The sequence below is a fragment of the Miscanthus floridulus genome, chromosome 1 (genome assembly GCF_019320115.1).
Source record: "Miscanthus floridulus cultivar M001 chromosome 1, ASM1932011v1, whole genome shotgun sequence".
In the NCBI taxonomy this organism is placed as follows: domain Eukaryota; kingdom Viridiplantae; phylum Streptophyta; class Magnoliopsida; order Poales; family Poaceae; genus Miscanthus; species Miscanthus floridulus.
Window position 1 is genome coordinate 148,667,538 of NC_089580.1, and position 16,309 is coordinate 148,683,846.

Here is a 16,309-nt window from a genome sequence, read left to right on the forward strand (position 1 = left end):
CAGGCCAAGCACGCTTAACCTCAGAGTTATTTGTAGATGGGCTTCCGGAAAAGAAGTTGCAACTTATTGGTATGAGTATCCTATTAATCCTATTAAGCCCTAGACCGGGATGTTACATCCTCACCCCCTTAAGAGATCGACGTCCTCGTCGATCAATCCCAAGCCAGGAGCGTCCTCTCTTGGCCACGTCCATGTGTCCAGAGCCAGCGCATGTGCCATGCTGTGTGACCACGCCGGATCCACACCAGCCATGCGCACCATGCCTGCGCAACTGCGACACACGCGCCCGTGAAACCGCGAGAGTCGGCTCTGATACCATTCTATAACGTCCCGCCTCTCCGAGGCCGGGCCCGCTTACATCTGACAGCTTCTCTAGGATATAGACTGCCCTCACAGACCAACACAGGTCTTTTCTGCGCACTTTGTCCTCACTCGTGCGCACCCGGGAAGAACTTCCCGGTCGGTCACCCATCGCTCCAGGCCAAGCACGCTTAACCTCAGAGTTATTTGTAGATGGGCTTCCGGAAAAGAAGTTGCAACTTATTGGTATGAGTATCCTATTAATCCTATTAAGCCCTGGACCGGGATGTTACAAGGGGAACCTACCATGCCATCCTGGGGCGGCCGTGCTACGCCAAGTTCATGGTGGTCCCCAACTACACCTATCTCAAGCTTAAGATGCCGGGTCCCAACGGCGTCATCACGATCGAGTCCACATACGAGCATGCATACGACTGCGACGTCGAGTGCATCGAATACGCCGAGGCTCTCGTGGAAGCCGAGACCCTCATCGTCGACCTCGACCGGCTCGGCAGCCAGCTGCCCGAGCCCAAGCATCGAGCCAGGATGTTCGAGCCCACAGAGGCCATCAAACTTGTCCCAGTCGACCCTGCCTGCCCCGACGACCGGGCGCTGAGGATAAGCGCCACCCTCGACATCAAATAGGAGGCCGTGCTCGTCGACTTTCTCCGCGCAAATGCCGACATGTTCGCGTGGAGTCCCTCGGATATGCCGGGCATACCAAGGAAGGTCGCCGAGCACGCCTTAGACATCCGGGCCAACTCTGGACCGGTGAAGCAGCGCCTATGCCGATTCGACGAGGAAAAGCGCAGGACCATCAGCGAGGAGGTGCAGAAACTTTTGACGGCCGGGTTCATCAGGGAAGTATCCCATCCAGAGTGGTTAGCTAACCCTGTGTTGGTCAAAAAGAAAAATGGGAAATGGAGGATGTGTGTAGACTACACCGGTTTGAACAAAGCCTGTCCAAAAGTCCCCTTCCCATTACCTCGAATCGATCAAATCATTGACTCCACTGCGGGATGCGAGACTTTGTCTTTCCTTGACGCATATTCTAGTTACCATCAGATCAAGATGAAAGAGTCCGACTAGCTCGTGACTTCTTTCATCACCCCATTCGGCATGTACTGCTATGTGACTATGCCTTTCAGCCTCAGAAACGTAGGGGCCACTTACCAGCGGTGCATGACCCAGGTCTTTGGTGACCACATCGGGCGAACCGTCGAGGCCTATGTGGACAACATCGTAGTCAAGTCCAGAAAGGCCGAGGATCTCATCGATGACTTGAAGATAGCCTTCAAATGCCTTAGAGAGAAGGGCATCAAGCTCAATCCCAAGAAGTGTGTGTTCGGGGTCCCCCGAGGCTTGCTCTTGGGATTCATAGTCTCAGTACGCGGCATCGAAGCCAACCCGAAAAAGGTCTTAGTCATAACCAGCATGGGACCAATCAGAGACCTCAAAGGAGTACAGAGGGTCATGGGATGCCTTGCGGCCTTGAGCCGCTTCATCTCGCGCCTCGGTGAAAAAGGCTTGCCTCTGTACCGCCTCTTGAGAAAATCCGAACGCTTCTCTTGGACCCCCGAGGCCGAGGAGGCCCTCACCAAGCTCAAAGCGCTGCTCACCAATCCTCCCGTCCTGGTACCACCGGCGAGGGACGAGGCCCTCTTACTATACGTCGCCGCAACAACCCAAGTGGTCAGCGCGGCCATAGTGGTAGAGAGGCAGGAAGAGGGGCATGCTCTACCCATCCAACGACCTATCTACTTCATCAGCAAAGTGCTCTCCGAGACCAAAGCACGCTACCCCCACATCCAAAAGCTTATCTACGCCGTAGTCTTGGCTCGACGCAAGCTGCGCCACTACTTCGAGTCCCACCCGGTAATGATAATATCGTCTTTCCCCCTAGGAGAGATAATCCATAACCAGGAGGCCTCAGGTAGGATAGCCAAATGGGTCATCGAACTTATGGGGGAAGCCCTAACCTTTGTGCCTCGGAAAGCAATCAAGTCTCAGGCCCTAGCCGATTTTGTGGCTGAGTGGACCGACACCCAACTGCCACCTGCTCAAATTCAGACGGAGTGTTAGACCATGTACTTCGACGGGTCCCTGATGAAGACTGGGGCAGGCGTGGGTCTGCTCTTCATCTCGCCCCTTGGAGTACATATGCGATACATGGTTTGGCTCCACTTCACCGCCTCCAACAACGCAGTCGAATATGAAGCCCTCATCAACGGCTTGCAGATCGCCATCGAGCTTGGAGTTCGGCGTCTCGACATCCGGAGTGACTCATAGCTCATCATTGATCAAGTCATGAAGGAGTCAAACTGCCTCGACCCCAAAATGGAGGCGTACTACAAGGTGGTACGTCGCCTAGAAGATAAGTTCGACGGTCTCAAACTCAATCACATCGCCCGTAAATACAACGAGGCCACGGATGAACTGGCAAAGATGGTCTCGACATGGGCTCCGGTCCCCCCGAATGTCTTTGCTAGGGACCTCCACAAGCCTTCCGTTGACTATGCCTCGGCAGCAGAAGAGGGCCCACCGGCTAAACCCACCGCGGGGCTCGATGCCTCCTCGGTTGCCAAGACTCCTTCGGCCGAGCCCGAGGTCATGGAAGTGGACATGGGGCCTCCCCAGACCGACCAGAACATGGACTGGCGAGTCTCGTTCCTTGATTGGCTCGCTTAGGGAGAGCTTCCTAGCGATAGGACCAACGCCCGACGGTTGGCGTGACAAGCCAAGACTTACGTCCTCTGCAATCACGAATTGTATAGACGAAGTCCCTCTGGCATCCTCCAATGGTGCATCACCACCAAAGCAGGCCAAGCCCACTTTGGGACTTGCATGCAGGGGCCTACGAGCACCACGTGACGCCTCGAACGCTCATCGGAAACGCCTTCCACCAAGGGTTCTATTGGCCGATGGCGGTTGCCGACACCACCAAGTTAGTACGCTCCTACGAAGGATGCCAGTACTATGCATGGTAGACGCACCTCCCGACCCAAGCCCTCCAAACCATCCCCATCACTTAGCCATTTGCCGTATGGGGGCTCAACATGGTCGGGCCTCTATAGAAGGCGCCCGGGGGCTATACCCACCTCTTGGTAGCAATCGATAAATTTTCCAAGTGGATCGAGGCTCGTCCGATCAATCAAATCAAATCCGAGCAAGCAGTGCTATTCTTCATCGACATTATCCACAGGTTCGGGGTCCCAAACACCATCATCACCGACAACGGGACGCAGTTCACCGACAAAAAATTCTTGGCATTCTGCGATGACCACCACATCCGTGTGGCCTGGTTGGCTGTAGGACACCCAAGGACTAATGGCCAAGTAGAGCGTGCCAACGGCATGATCCTACAAGGCCTCAAGCCAAGAATTCACAACCGGTTGAAGAAGTTTGGCAAGAAATGGCTCACCGAACTCCCATCGGTCACCTAGAGCCTGAGGAACACTCCAAGCCGAGCCACGGGGTTCACACCTTTCTTCCTAGTCTATGGTGCCGAGGCCATCCTCCCCACTGATTTGGAATATGGTTCCCCGAGGCTACAGGCCTATAACGAGCAAAGCAACCGCACCGCCCGCAAAGACGCCCTCGACCAACTAGAAGAAGCCCGAGACGTTGCGCTGCTACATTCGGCCAAGTACCAGCAAGCCCTACGGTGCTATCAGGCTCGGCGCATTCAAAGCAGAGACTTGAAGGTAGGCGACCTGGTGTTGAGACTAACACAGAGCAACAAGGGCCGCCACAAGCTGACCCCACCATAGGAAGGGCCGTACATCGTCGCCCAAGTACTAAAGCCCGGGACCTACAAGCTAGCCAACGAGAAGGGCGAAATCTTCACCAACGCTTAGAACATAGAACAGCTATGTTGCTTTTACCCTTAAATTTCCAAGCATTGTATATATTGTTTCTCGGAATACAATTAAGAAGCGTTCTTTAGTTGTTCTAATTTTTTGAGAAAACCCCCCTGAGCCCATCGTGGGTCTCGGCAATACGATAACACTGTAAGGGAGACTTGGCTCTGCCTCTGCAGAACCAAGCCTCCCTCGGGGGCTAGATGGGGGACTCCCCCTGAGTCCCACGCACCATTTTTCAAGCACCGTTCTTCAGTCGTTTTTCGGAAAAAAATTCCTACGCCAAGTCTCTAGCACGCTCTGACGAATCGGTTGTAAAAAGCCCACGAACCAAAGTCTGTTTCCTAAGCCAGAGGTCGGTAGAGTCGCGAGACGGCCTATGCCTCTAGGCTACGGCACTCCCTCACCACCTCTCGCCCAAGGGACGACTTAAGCTCCAAGGAGGTGAAAGGTCCTTGTTTGGTTTTGGTAATTGAGTGACAACTTAGGTGGACTAATTGTGTTTATGTGAGATACACAGGTAATTAGTCCACAGATACATGTGTGTGAGCAACATATGCCATGGAGGTGAAAATGGCTTGGAGATGTTGCAAAGCTCACACATGTGATGATGAAGGAGCTTATTGCACATGAGACATGACATTGAGTCATGTGATCAAGGTGGAGAAGATCAAGACAAGACTTGGCTTGATGGACCGGTTGCAAGCATGAAGGGCAAGTTAAAGGCTTTGGAGTGATGGACCGTGTGGTGGTGAAGCTTGAGCAAGACTTGGCACCGATGGACGATGGCAACGGTGAAGAGCAAGTGAAGTCAAGATCGATGAACCAATATGATCACGTGATGATATGAAGTGGATCATATCATTGTTGATCGTGTTGGTGCATGTGTTGCATCGACATTGAAGGAGATGGAATGGAATGCGCAAGGCAAAGGTATAACCTAGGGCATTTTATTTCACCAGTCATAGGTGTGTAGAGAAGTTTATGACCGGGTTTAGGATAGATGGCCGTACTATCAAGAGGGGCAAACTTGTTTGCATATTGGTCATCTAGTACCACTCGAGTGATCTAACTTTGCATTGTCGCTAGGATCGAGTGGCATGGCAAGTTGAGTGGCTAACATCATTTGGGAAATGATTGTGAAAATGCTAACACACATACACATGGTGGTGTACACTTGGTGGTGTTGGCACATTTACAATGGAATGCCTATTTTCTATTGTGCCGGATGCAAATTCTTGGTGGTTAGCACATTGGAGCAAGGGTGAAGAAGTTAGAAGTGAAAATGCGTTGGTCGCGAAGACGCTAGCATCGGTCAACTGACCGGACGCTGGGTCTGAAAGCACCGAACGCTGGCAGGCTACGTCCGGTCAGGCTGACGTACAATGACGCAGAAGCTGGAGTGTGACCGGACGCTGGCTGCGTCCGATCAAGTGTGACCGGACGCGTCCGGTCGAGGTCGGTACCTTACTAGAAACGACCGGACGCTGGGGGTTCAGCGTTCGGTCAGTTTTAGCTGCTGCGTCCGGTTAGGTCAAGTGACCGTTGGAATCAGGACACGTGGCCGTCTACGGACAACCGGACGCTGAGGTCTAGCGTCCGGTCAACACGACCGGAGCGTCCGGTCGGCCCGATTTTTGCCCAGTGAAGGGGTAACGGCTAGTTTAGCCCTTGGGGCTATAAATAGAAGTGGCCTTCGGCCATGGCTGGTGTAGAGCACCTAAGGGGACTTTGTGTCCATGCTTGAGAGTGCTTGGGAGCCCTCCATCTCACACATACTTGATAGTGATCATTCGATTGTGTGAGTGAACGATTCTAGTGCGATTGCATCGTGAGGTTGCATTGAGTGGCACTAGGTGATCGAGTTGTAAGCCAGTGGTGCTTGTTACTCTTGGAGGTTGCCACCTCCTAGACGGCTTGGTGGTGGTCTCCATCGAAGCGCGCAAGAAGCTTGTGTGGTGCTCCAAAGAAGTGCTTGTGAGGGGCACTTGTGCTCGCCCCACGGGAGTCGCGAAGAGCAACTTTAGTAAAGTGTGTCATTGAGCTACCCTCACTCAAGAGGTAGGTTCTTGCGGCGCCCGACGTGCGGGCTTAGCGGGTGATGCTAATTAGCCGCCGAACCACCAAGTGAGCGGTCGACACAACGGGGACTAGCGTGTTGGCAAACACGTGAACCTCGGGAGAAAAATCATCGTGTCAACCTTGTTCTTCCCGTTGGTTTGCATCCCCATTATACAAGCTTGCAATTACTTTTATACATATTAAGCTTGTGTAGTTGCTCTTGTAATTAGATAGCTTGTGTAGCTTGCTAATTACCTTCTTGCTTGTGTAGCATAGAAGTAGCTCCCTTGCGTGGCTAATTTGGTTTTAGTAACCTTATTAGTCACATTGCTTAGTTTGTGTAGCTAAGTATTTGCGCTCTCTAATTAGGCATTGTTTACCTTGTTATTGAGCATTGCTAGTGAGCTTAGTTAGCTTTGTACTTTTGCTTACTAGTATGTGTAGGAGCTCCCTTGTTGCTTAAAGTACTAGTGTCATAGGTTTGTGTAACCTTGCTCCTAGAATTGTTTAGGAGAGCTCTAACTAGCCCGGCACCTTTGTTGCATAATTGTTATCTTTGCAAGGTGCTAGTAAACATATATAGTGGGGTATAGTCTTGGCTAGTCCGATAGTTTTAATTCCGCATTTGTATCGGTTAGCCGACACGATTAAGTTTTAGAAAAGACTATTTACCCTCCCTCTAGTCGCCATCTCGACCCTTCAGGAGGTTTTTTGCAAAAGAAATCTGATCAGAAGCAACAGAGGGCAGAGGCTCGGAAACATGAGAAAAACAACTAAGAAACACGAATACTTCAAAAAGAAAGGCCTCGACGGCCACAAGCATTACGATACAAAGATAATTCCTACTCTATTTTTACATGGCCCCTTGGGCCCAGGTCAAGGCTCAGGGCTTCCAGCATCGGCAGACGGTAGGGGAGGGACCACCTCCTCTTCGAACAGCATTGCCAGCACCGTGCCTGAGCCTTTCGCCGCCTCCATCAGCTTCGTGACCGCCGCGTCGGCCTCCTCGTCATCATCAGGCAGGACATAGCCATCACTGATGGCCGAGAGGTCGACGCTAATATAGTGAGAGGAGATGATGGCCAACGCGCGCTTGATACCCATGTGCAGTGCTCCTCGGAGCCGCTCACGCATCTGGCTGCTCAGCGTAATCAAATGGCTCCCAAGGGAGCTGCCTGACTGAACCCCTTCGACTTCCAAGGCCTCGCAGGCGGAAAGGGCAGCACTTTTCAATGCCTCGTGCTCCCCGATCTCAGTCTCGAGCACCGTTTACACCGCGCTGGAAGCCTCGGCCGCTCGGGTGACCTCCGCCTCCAACTCTGCGCCCAAGGAAACGGAGTGAGATTGAGTGCGAAGAAAAAGCGAGCCAAAAAAGGGACAGAAGCCTACGGAACTCACCTCTGGCCTTCTGCTCCCATCGACGGGCCTCAACCCGAGAGGCCTCGGCCTTCTCTCCCTAGCATTGGGCCTCGCCCATGGAGGCCTCGGCCTTTTCCTTCAGGCGCGGGGCCTCAATCCGAGAAGCCTCGGCAGCCCTGGAGACCTCTCTCCCTAGCTCTGCATCACATCAGGGAGTTAGGAGGCGAACACAAGAAAAACAAAGAAAACGAGGGGGACAGTACTCACCCTCGGCCTTTCCCCTCCAGACCACAGCATCGGTCTGGGAGGCCTCAACCGCCGTAAGGGCCTCGTCCAAGGCGCCTTTCGTCAGCTGGTGCGCACTCTGCTCTGCCCCCAGCTGCCTAGCAAGGGCCTTGCCCAAGGCCGTCGCTTCTTCAGCCCAGGACCTGAGGACATCCCGATCACCGGTGACGCGGGTAAGCTCCTCCTCCGACTCCTTGACCCGCGCCGCTAAAGGGGCAACCTGCCCCTAGGCCATGACCACCTCGACCTTTGCATCGGTACAACGAAGCTAAAGGTCCTCCACCTCCGTGCTCCGCGCCGCTAGAAGCTCGTTGGCACCCGCAAGCAGACCCTTTTGCCGCTGGAGCTGGTCCCAGATGTCCCTCTCCCACCGGAGAAAGACCGACTTCCTAAGGGACCGGGTCTCGAGCTCCTAGGGAAGTGGAACAGGGGTCATTCATTGCAACAAAACTCAGAAAAAGACAACGTCGCACGAGAAAAGAAAACACGAACCTAGGCGACTTCGGGTAGTTCGTCGGCCACCACGAACAGCGCCGTCCGTAGCGACCGCTCCTCCAGCTGGCGGTATTGCTCGAAGGTGTCCTAGCGCCTGCCCTCGGCTGCGTCCTTGAGGGCAAACAGAGGCTCCCCCTCAGGGTTGTCCCAGCTCCGCCACAGTACACGCGGGTGATCCCACCCGCAAGGCTCGGGTCGCACCCGCATGAGGGCCGAGCTTCCCTCACCCAAGGTCGGAGCCGGCTATTCCACGGCGCTGGTCTCCTCAGCGTCGACCACCTCCTGTGCCCGAGAAGTATCATCGGAGGAGATCGAATAGACCTCCGCCTCCTGGGCGCTACCTCATAACAACGGCGGGCCCTGAACCAAGGGCGCCACCAAGGCCTCCGCCGCCTTCATCTCCGCCTCCTGGGCAGACGACCTCGCCGCCATCATGTCAGCCTCAGTGATCTCGGGGGCTCCAGCCTCCGCAATCATGGCCTCGATGGTCTCGGGGGCTCCGGCCTCCGCCATCGTGGCCTCGGTGGTCGCAGAAACACCGACCCCCGCCGCTGCGGTCTCAGCGGTCTTGGGTGCCCCGGCCTCCGTCGCCTCAGCCTCGGAGACCCCGGGGGCCTCAGCAACTAAGGGCACCCCAGCCCCATCTGACTCATGAGCCTCGCCCTCGCGGGGCGGAAGCACTCCCTCCCTCGTCTGTGTCGGGGTCGCCTCGGCAGCCCCTCCTTGGGTGGCCGGCTCCTTCGGGTCGGCCCTCGCCGATGCCGTGCCGTGTTGTATAGCGGCTTGCGCCTCTGCCACCCAGTGGGTGGAGGAGCCGGGGCTCACCTTGAGCGCCTTGAGGGGTGCCAAGGGAAGCTCGTCCGCAGGTCGCTTCTGACTAAGGAAAAATCACCTATAGGGTCAGCACGAGACCAAAGAGCGAACAGAAAACGCTACGGCTCTACCCAAAAAATGCGCTTACCACGAGCGAGGCTGCAACCGCTTTGGCACTGCAACCCTCATCTGCAAGGGCAGTGGCGGCAGCAGGGGCGCGGCCTCCACATCTGCCGGCGTCGACCGGTCCCCGACGGGCCTCGGCGCTCCCTTGATCCCCTATGAGGGCGGTAGCGTTGCACCCGCCGCCACTTGCTCCACCACTGCCGCCGAGCCCGTCGGGCTGACGACGCATTTGCCCAACGCCCGCTCCTCGGGCGTGTCGGCCTCAGCCCCGAGGCGGGCAACCGCCGACCTCGGGGCAGCTCCTCCTCCTCCTCCTCCTGGGAGCGCTAGGCTGCTTGCCAACACCCCAGGCACCATCTCCCCCACATCAGGGAGATGGTCCAATGGACCCCACCCCAGCTTGCCCTCGTCATCCTCGTCCAAGGCATCCGTCGATAATGATAGCGACGGGGACTCCTCCAATGGGAGGCCATCCTTCCTTTGCTGCCGGTGACGCTCATCCAGTTTCTCACGCATGAGAATCTGCCTCGTACGCTTCGCCGCCTTGGCGTCCTTCCTCTTTTTCTGCGCCTCGACGTGCGCCCGGTTGACCGCCCGCCGCCTCGCATCCTTGGGAACGAGCGGCGGAGAGGCTCGCACATCCCTCATCCCCTACAGGAACAGTGATCGCGCATAAGGGAATGAGAAATAGTGGAAAACAGAGAGGGCTCGAGGGCTGCAGTGGCGTGCGACTTACCAGCGAGAGGAACCCCCGCGACAGGCGCATCGCGATGGAGGTCAGGTTGCCGCCTCTCAGCTTCGCCTCCACCATCTCCCCCACCCGGCGAAGAATTTCCTCATCGGGAAGGGCGGAGGAGGACATCCGGAGGCCCTCATTTGGCTCACCATGCCTCATCTCGAACAGGCGCCACCGCCGAGCCATCAGCGGCAGCACCCTTCGGTGATGGAAGGCAGCCACGACCACGGCCACAGTAAGGCCATGGCTCCATAGCCTCTCTAGCCCCTCTAGAAGCGGCTTCAGCTTGGGCTGATCCTCCCTTGGGACGCCGTACTTCCACCTTTCTAGGCAGCTCCCCACGATCTGCCCAGTGTAGGGGGGAAGTCCTCCGTCATCATTGTGAAGATAGAACCAGCTCGTGTACCATCGACGATTGGATGACGTGAGCTAGGCCGGGATGTAGAGGTGCTGGCGGTCCTGACGCACTTGGAGAGTGCAGCCACCGGCCCTCACCGCTTTCCTCGTGCCCGACATGCCCATCGGCTTAGTGGTGTGCACCGCTCGGAAGAGGTGGAGCCACAACTCCCAATGGGGAGCAATCCCCAAGTACCCCTTGCAGACATCGACGAAGATGGCCGCCTGCGCGATGGAGTTGGGGTTGAAGTTGTGGAGCTCCACGCTATAGTAATGCGGGAGCGCCCGTATGAACCGATCCGCCGGAACGCCAAGGCCACGCTCATGAAGGGAGACGAAGCTCACGACGTAGCCGTCGCGAGGCCTCGGCTCCAGCTCGCCCGACGGAGCGATCCACTCTGGCCTGCTGGGGTCCGTCACCGGACGAAGGAGTCCGCCGTCGACGAGCGATTGAAGCGTCTCCACGGTGACGTCAGACGGATCCCAGGGGTCTGCCTCGATGACAATGATGTCGCCGGCCATAAGTGCGGTGGAGGGTTCGAATGCAGTGGTGAGTTTGTCTCTCTCTCTCTCTCCCTAGCTCGCCTTCCTCCCTTCTTCTTCCCGACGTCCACTGCTCTAGCGACGGCTCAATGGGGGCAGAACTAGCGTAGGCAAGGTAAGGTGAGGAGGGGCGAGGCTCATTGCGTATTTATGCAGGGTAAAGATGAAACGGACGGGCGATGAAATCGGGGAAGTTTCCCCCAAATTCGGCGCGGTTAACCCCAATCCGATTTCACTGCCCGCGTGCCCACCTTTTTCTCATTAATTGCGGGAACAGTTACGTCCCATCCACTGACACCACGTCGCGCACGACCACTGCGGCAGCAGGCGATGTTCCGTCTCCCCAGAAAACTGCCTCAAAAGGCGCGCCAGCCGTTGCCGAGCCGATAGGGAAGATATTCCCCCGTCCTACTCCTTTCAGATGAAGGAACCGGGCGCTGAGCCTATTATGGTCCAGGGGTTCGAAGGCTGGGCCCCTAGGGGTTTCGACAGCCACCCCAGGGCAACAGAGTTAGGGATGACTGCGGGCGAGCCCATACGGGGCTGAGACCCAAGCAAGCGAAACGCTTAGGACGCCCAAAGTCGTGTCCGAGACCGGCAGGGAGGTCTCCGAATGGGATCCCACCGTAGGGAGGCACCGAGCCACTAGGGCCCAGCGAACGGCCCCAGCACCCACTAGAGAAACCCTCTGGTACTCTTAGAGCGCGTCTCTAGACCGCTAGCCGACCCCTAGCGAATGGGGTATGGGCCTCCACTCGGACTACCCGATAACAGCTCACCGAAAGTGCCACCGCTCGTACCCACCGAGGGTAACGTGGCACATTCCACCCCTCCTTCCGAGCGAAAAGGAAGCATGAGGGTCGTACAAAAAGTTAGGGGAACCCCTGATGGCCTTCTTGCTCTATGCAGAGGCTAAGGGGCTCTTCCTGCAACCTTGCCGAGACCCAGCGACCCCGGCTCGGACTCGAGGGGGCTCGGCAAAACAAACCCTCCTTCCGAGCAAAAAGGAAGCGTGAGGGTCGTACAAAAAGACAGGGGAGCTCCTGACGGCCCTCTCGCTCTATGCAGAGGCTAGTGGGCTCTTCCTGTAGATATGCCGAGACCCCGCGACCCAGGCTCGTACCCAAGGGGGCCTCGGCAAAACAAACCCTCATGCGCGAGGGGCGTATAAAAAGCCAAGAGAACTCCTGACGGCCCTCTCACTCCATGCAGAGGCTAGGGGGTTCTTCCTACAACCTTGCCGAGACCCAGTGACCCAGGCTCGCACCCGAATGGGCTCAGCAAACAACCCCTCCGTCCGAACGAAAAGGATATGTGAGGATCGAACAAAAAAGTTAGGAGGACCCCTGACCGCCCTCTCGCTCCGCGCGGAGGCTCAGGGGCTTCTCCTACACCCAAGACAAAAACAAACAACCAAAGCCCGCGCTGGAAGTTTCGTTAAAAATACGACAAAGGGCATCGAGCCCGTTACGATCTAGGGGTTCGAAGGCTGGGCCCCCTAGGGTTTTGACAGCCGCCCCAGGGCAACAAAGTCAGGGACGACTGTGGGCCAGCCCAAGTATGGCCAAGGCCCGAGCGAACGATCGCTCGGGACATCCCAAGTCGTGTCCGAGACCGACAGGGAGGTCTCCGAATGGGATCCCACCGTAGGGAGGTAGCGAGCCACCGGGGCCTAGCGAACGGCCTCGGCACCCACTAGAGAAACCCTTCGGTACTCTTGGAGTGTGTCTCTGGACCGCTAGCCGACCCTTAGCGAACGAGGCTCGGGCCTCCACTCGGACTACCCGATAACAGCTCATCGGGAATGTCACCGCTCGCGCCCACCGAGGGTAGCCTGGCATATCCCACCCCTCCTTCCGAGCGAAAAGAAAACACGAGGGTCGTACAAAAAGTCAGGGATGCTCCCGATCGCCTTCTCGCTCTATGCAGAGGCTCGGGGGCTCTTCCTGCGACCTTGCCTAAACCCCGCGACCCAAACTCGCACTCGTGGGCTCAGCAAATGCAAAATCTCTCGCTCAACGTGAGAAAAAAGACCCTGGGGGAATGAATCCACTCCCCCAGGGCCTCGGGGGCTACACCCGGCGGGTGCGCTCGCGTGCACCCACCGAGGCCTCAAAATACAAAAATCACAATCCCTACAGGAACGGCTGCAAGCCAAGTCTCGACAAATCCTTAGGGAGAGTGCATGCACTCCCCCTAAGGCTCGGGGGCTACTGTCGGGTACCATAAATCGAGGTACCCCGAGCGTACACTAAAAGAGTCACTTAAATCTCATCAACAAACAAAGCCAGAAGGTAAGTCGTGGGTTCACCACCAACCCCGTCCGAGCCCACCGGCTCTCCGCCTCGCCCGAGGCCTCGCGTGGGAGGTCTCGACACCCTGACGAAACTTCCGCCTCGCCCAAGGCCTCTCACGAGAGGCCTCGGCAAGGAGCCCAATTTCTGTCTCGCCCGAGGCCCCATGAGTACAGCCTCGGATGAGACAGCTATTCTCCAAGGCTGGCTTGGCAATTACCCGTCGCTTCCGCCTTGACCAGTCTTCCCGACAGCATGTCACGTCCTATTAATGCGTCAATCACTCCTGCAATTTTAGCCGGACGACGGCTCGACACCACGGAGTGGCCGACGAGACAAAGAGTCGCATCAACACCATACCGGCTAAGATAAGGCACGGCGAGGATTACCGGCCACTGTGTTCCGGTGCTGTACCCACGATCAGCGCCGGCGCTACGCTGTGTCCCATAACACCCTCCCCGAAGACAACGCGGCATGGGAGGTCTGGCCCGGGTCATCATCACCTCCGAACTAGCGTACCAGACCGACCGCTCCCTCCAAGCCTCGGCACCCTGCATCAGGGCCTCGGCCATCTCGAGATTCACGTCTGCCGAGACCCCCACCATGGTTCGGCCTCGGCACCAACCGAGCCTCGGCCTCGCGCGTAGACAACCTACAGTGACCCGCACGATGACCGCCGCGCCCGCTTCGAGGTAGCCCTGGAGCTCCCATGACGCACAGGATCGGATGTGACCAGCACGTCGCCCCAGCGCTTCAAGGACGGACCACTCCGACGACCACGCCACCATAGGAACGGGCTACAGGGCTCGGACACGTCGCCTCCGTTCGCACGACGCCGTATAGTTAGCACACGTACTACCCTGGTCCTCCCTTCAACTATAAAAGGAGAGGATTTGGGTCGATTCTAGGAGAGGAACACAGGCACACGCAAAAACAACACCCTGTAACACACATACTCATCCGCTGTCTGAGAGCAACGTCTCAAGCAGCCCCCATCACTCCGTGCCGAGACCTGGGATTAGCTCCCTCTCTCACCCAGCTTGTAACCCCCTACTACAAGCACCTCGGTGTAAGGAATACAAGATCAATCTCTCAGACTGGATGTAGGGCACCGATCGCCTGAACTAGTATAAGCCTTGCGTTTCTTTGCATCACCATCCGGGATTGGGAACACGCAGTACAAATTTACTAGTTGGTTGAGGACCCCTCGGTCTGAAACACCGACAGTATTGTTCATTGTTGTTTGACTCACAATTCACACCTGTGGGTACAGTTAGGGGCGAAGCTAGCACAAAACGGACCCTGGTGCACACTTATCGAATATAAAGAAGTGTATACAAATATAAAGGAGATACTCAAATACATGGAAAATTAGAGGCAGGTATTAACAAACTTTTGTGTTTACCATGGTGCACATGCACCGGGGGAAACCGAAAAGGGAATGCCAACGTGGCTTCGCCCCTAGTGGATGCAAATCAATTGAGTGAGTAACTTTATTTGGCGTAACCTTTTCTATTGCACTTGTATGCTCGAATCATATCCACTCAAGATGAATTATAGTCATATACTTAGGCAACAACGAGAGCGTGCTTCGATTACACTCATTTTTGGGGCCACACGTGCAATTTGTTTCAGCGCAACAGGAAGATTTCAAGGTGTAGCCAAATAAACTACTCCCTCCGTCCCTAAATAACTATCGTCCGGTGGTGTACGTGCCACAGGTTTAACTCGATTTATAAAAAATACGTGTAATATTTTTATTTTTAAATAAATTTATTAAAAAACTAGATTCAAAGGTCTTTTCAATGATACTAATTATGTAGTACTATAAATATTAATAGTTTTTAATATATATTTAATTAAAATTGTTTCTTGGAAAGCGAAAATGACGTATATTTAGGGACGGAGGAAGTAGACGCGTTCGACTTAACATTCCATGGCTCCCAAAGTCAAAACACGGCAATGGTCAATTCTCAAGCCGTGTGGCTGCTCGCCATAGCCAGGCATGACGACGCTGTGCAAAGAATACTTAACCAGGAGTGACGGGATGGAGATGGAGTCAAATGCAGTAATCCTCTAGAGCTGAACAGTTACCGAGTACACCGTTTCAACTTTTCAAACAAAAACAGTCATCAGTGGAGAACTCACAAGCCACAAGGGGTTCGGGTTTTGACCGACCACAAGACACGCCTGCAGGAGTGCAGATTACTTGCTTCCCTTTGAAGCAAGCAAAGCACAGATCATAGCTACTTCTATAACTAAGGGTCCGTTTGGTTGTGCTTTTGACTTTAACTTTTAGCCCTAAAAGTCAAAAGCCCAACTAAAGGGGCTGCTTTTTCAGGTGGCTTTTTCAGAAGCAGCTGTTTTTCCGTAGTACAGTTTTGAAAGCTGGTTTGACTCTGTTTTTGGCTTTTGGCTTTCTGCTTTTCGAAATTGGTGGAATAAAAAGCTCTTCCATAGTTGTTTCAAGAGAGATAAAGATAAAAGGTATATTTTATACTTGTTTAACCAAACAGCTTTCAGCTTTTCTACAGCTCACAGCCCACAGCAGCTTTTCCATAGCTCACAGCCCACAGCAGCTTTTTCCCACAGCCACAGCTCAACCAAACACACCCTAAACACGGATCCATCAGGTGGCAACCAACTTTTGTGCTTGCTACGACTCTGTTCGTTTGTCTTATAATCCATACTTTTCGACTTATTTTTTAAGTTAAAACAGTATTTTTCTATCACGACAAATCAGTCGGAGCCATATTTCAACTCGTTTTTCGAAGCGAACGGGGCCGTTGTTGCGGACGGTGGAGCTCGCTGCATCTGAACGGGCCGGCGGGCCCACGTGGCAGCGTCCGGCGGCCGACGAGCTTTCCTCGCAAAGTCGCAACTCGCAAGCCTCTCGCGACATTCGACGATTCGAATCCCACTCCCACGACACCCGTCCCGTCCGCCGCTGCCACCACCAGCCAGTCCACCACGCGGCAGAGCAAAGCAAAAGCGCCACGGAGACGAGAGACCTCCGCCCCGCGCCCCCGCGCGTCATTAAG

General features: G+C 55.3%; 1 protein-coding gene across 1 annotated transcript; it reads right to left on the bottom strand.

Moving 5' to 3' along the window:
* Positions 1-8,702: 8,702 nt before the first annotated feature.
* Positions 8,703-9,362, bottom strand: LOC136465155 (uncharacterized). The gene is made up of 2 exons (XM_066464010.1): positions 9,322-9,362; positions 8,703-9,237 (listed from the first exon to the last, which is right to left on the bottom strand). The coding sequence occupies exons 1-2, from the start codon at positions 9,360-9,362 to the stop codon at positions 8,703-8,705; spliced, it is 576 nt and encodes a 191-aa protein (XP_066320107.1).
* Positions 9,363-16,309: the final 6,947 nt, after the last annotated feature.

Excerpts from the sequence above, each read along its gene's own strand:
- LOC136465155 (XM_066464010.1), bottom strand. The coding sequence starts at position 9,362 with ATGAGGGTTGCAGTGCCAAAGCGGTTGCAGCCTCGCTCGTG. Across the intron at positions 9,238-9,321 it reads CGGTTGCAGCCTCGCTCGTG|TCAGAAGCGACCTGCGGACG; the intron begins GTAAGCGCATTT and ends ATTTTTCCTTAG.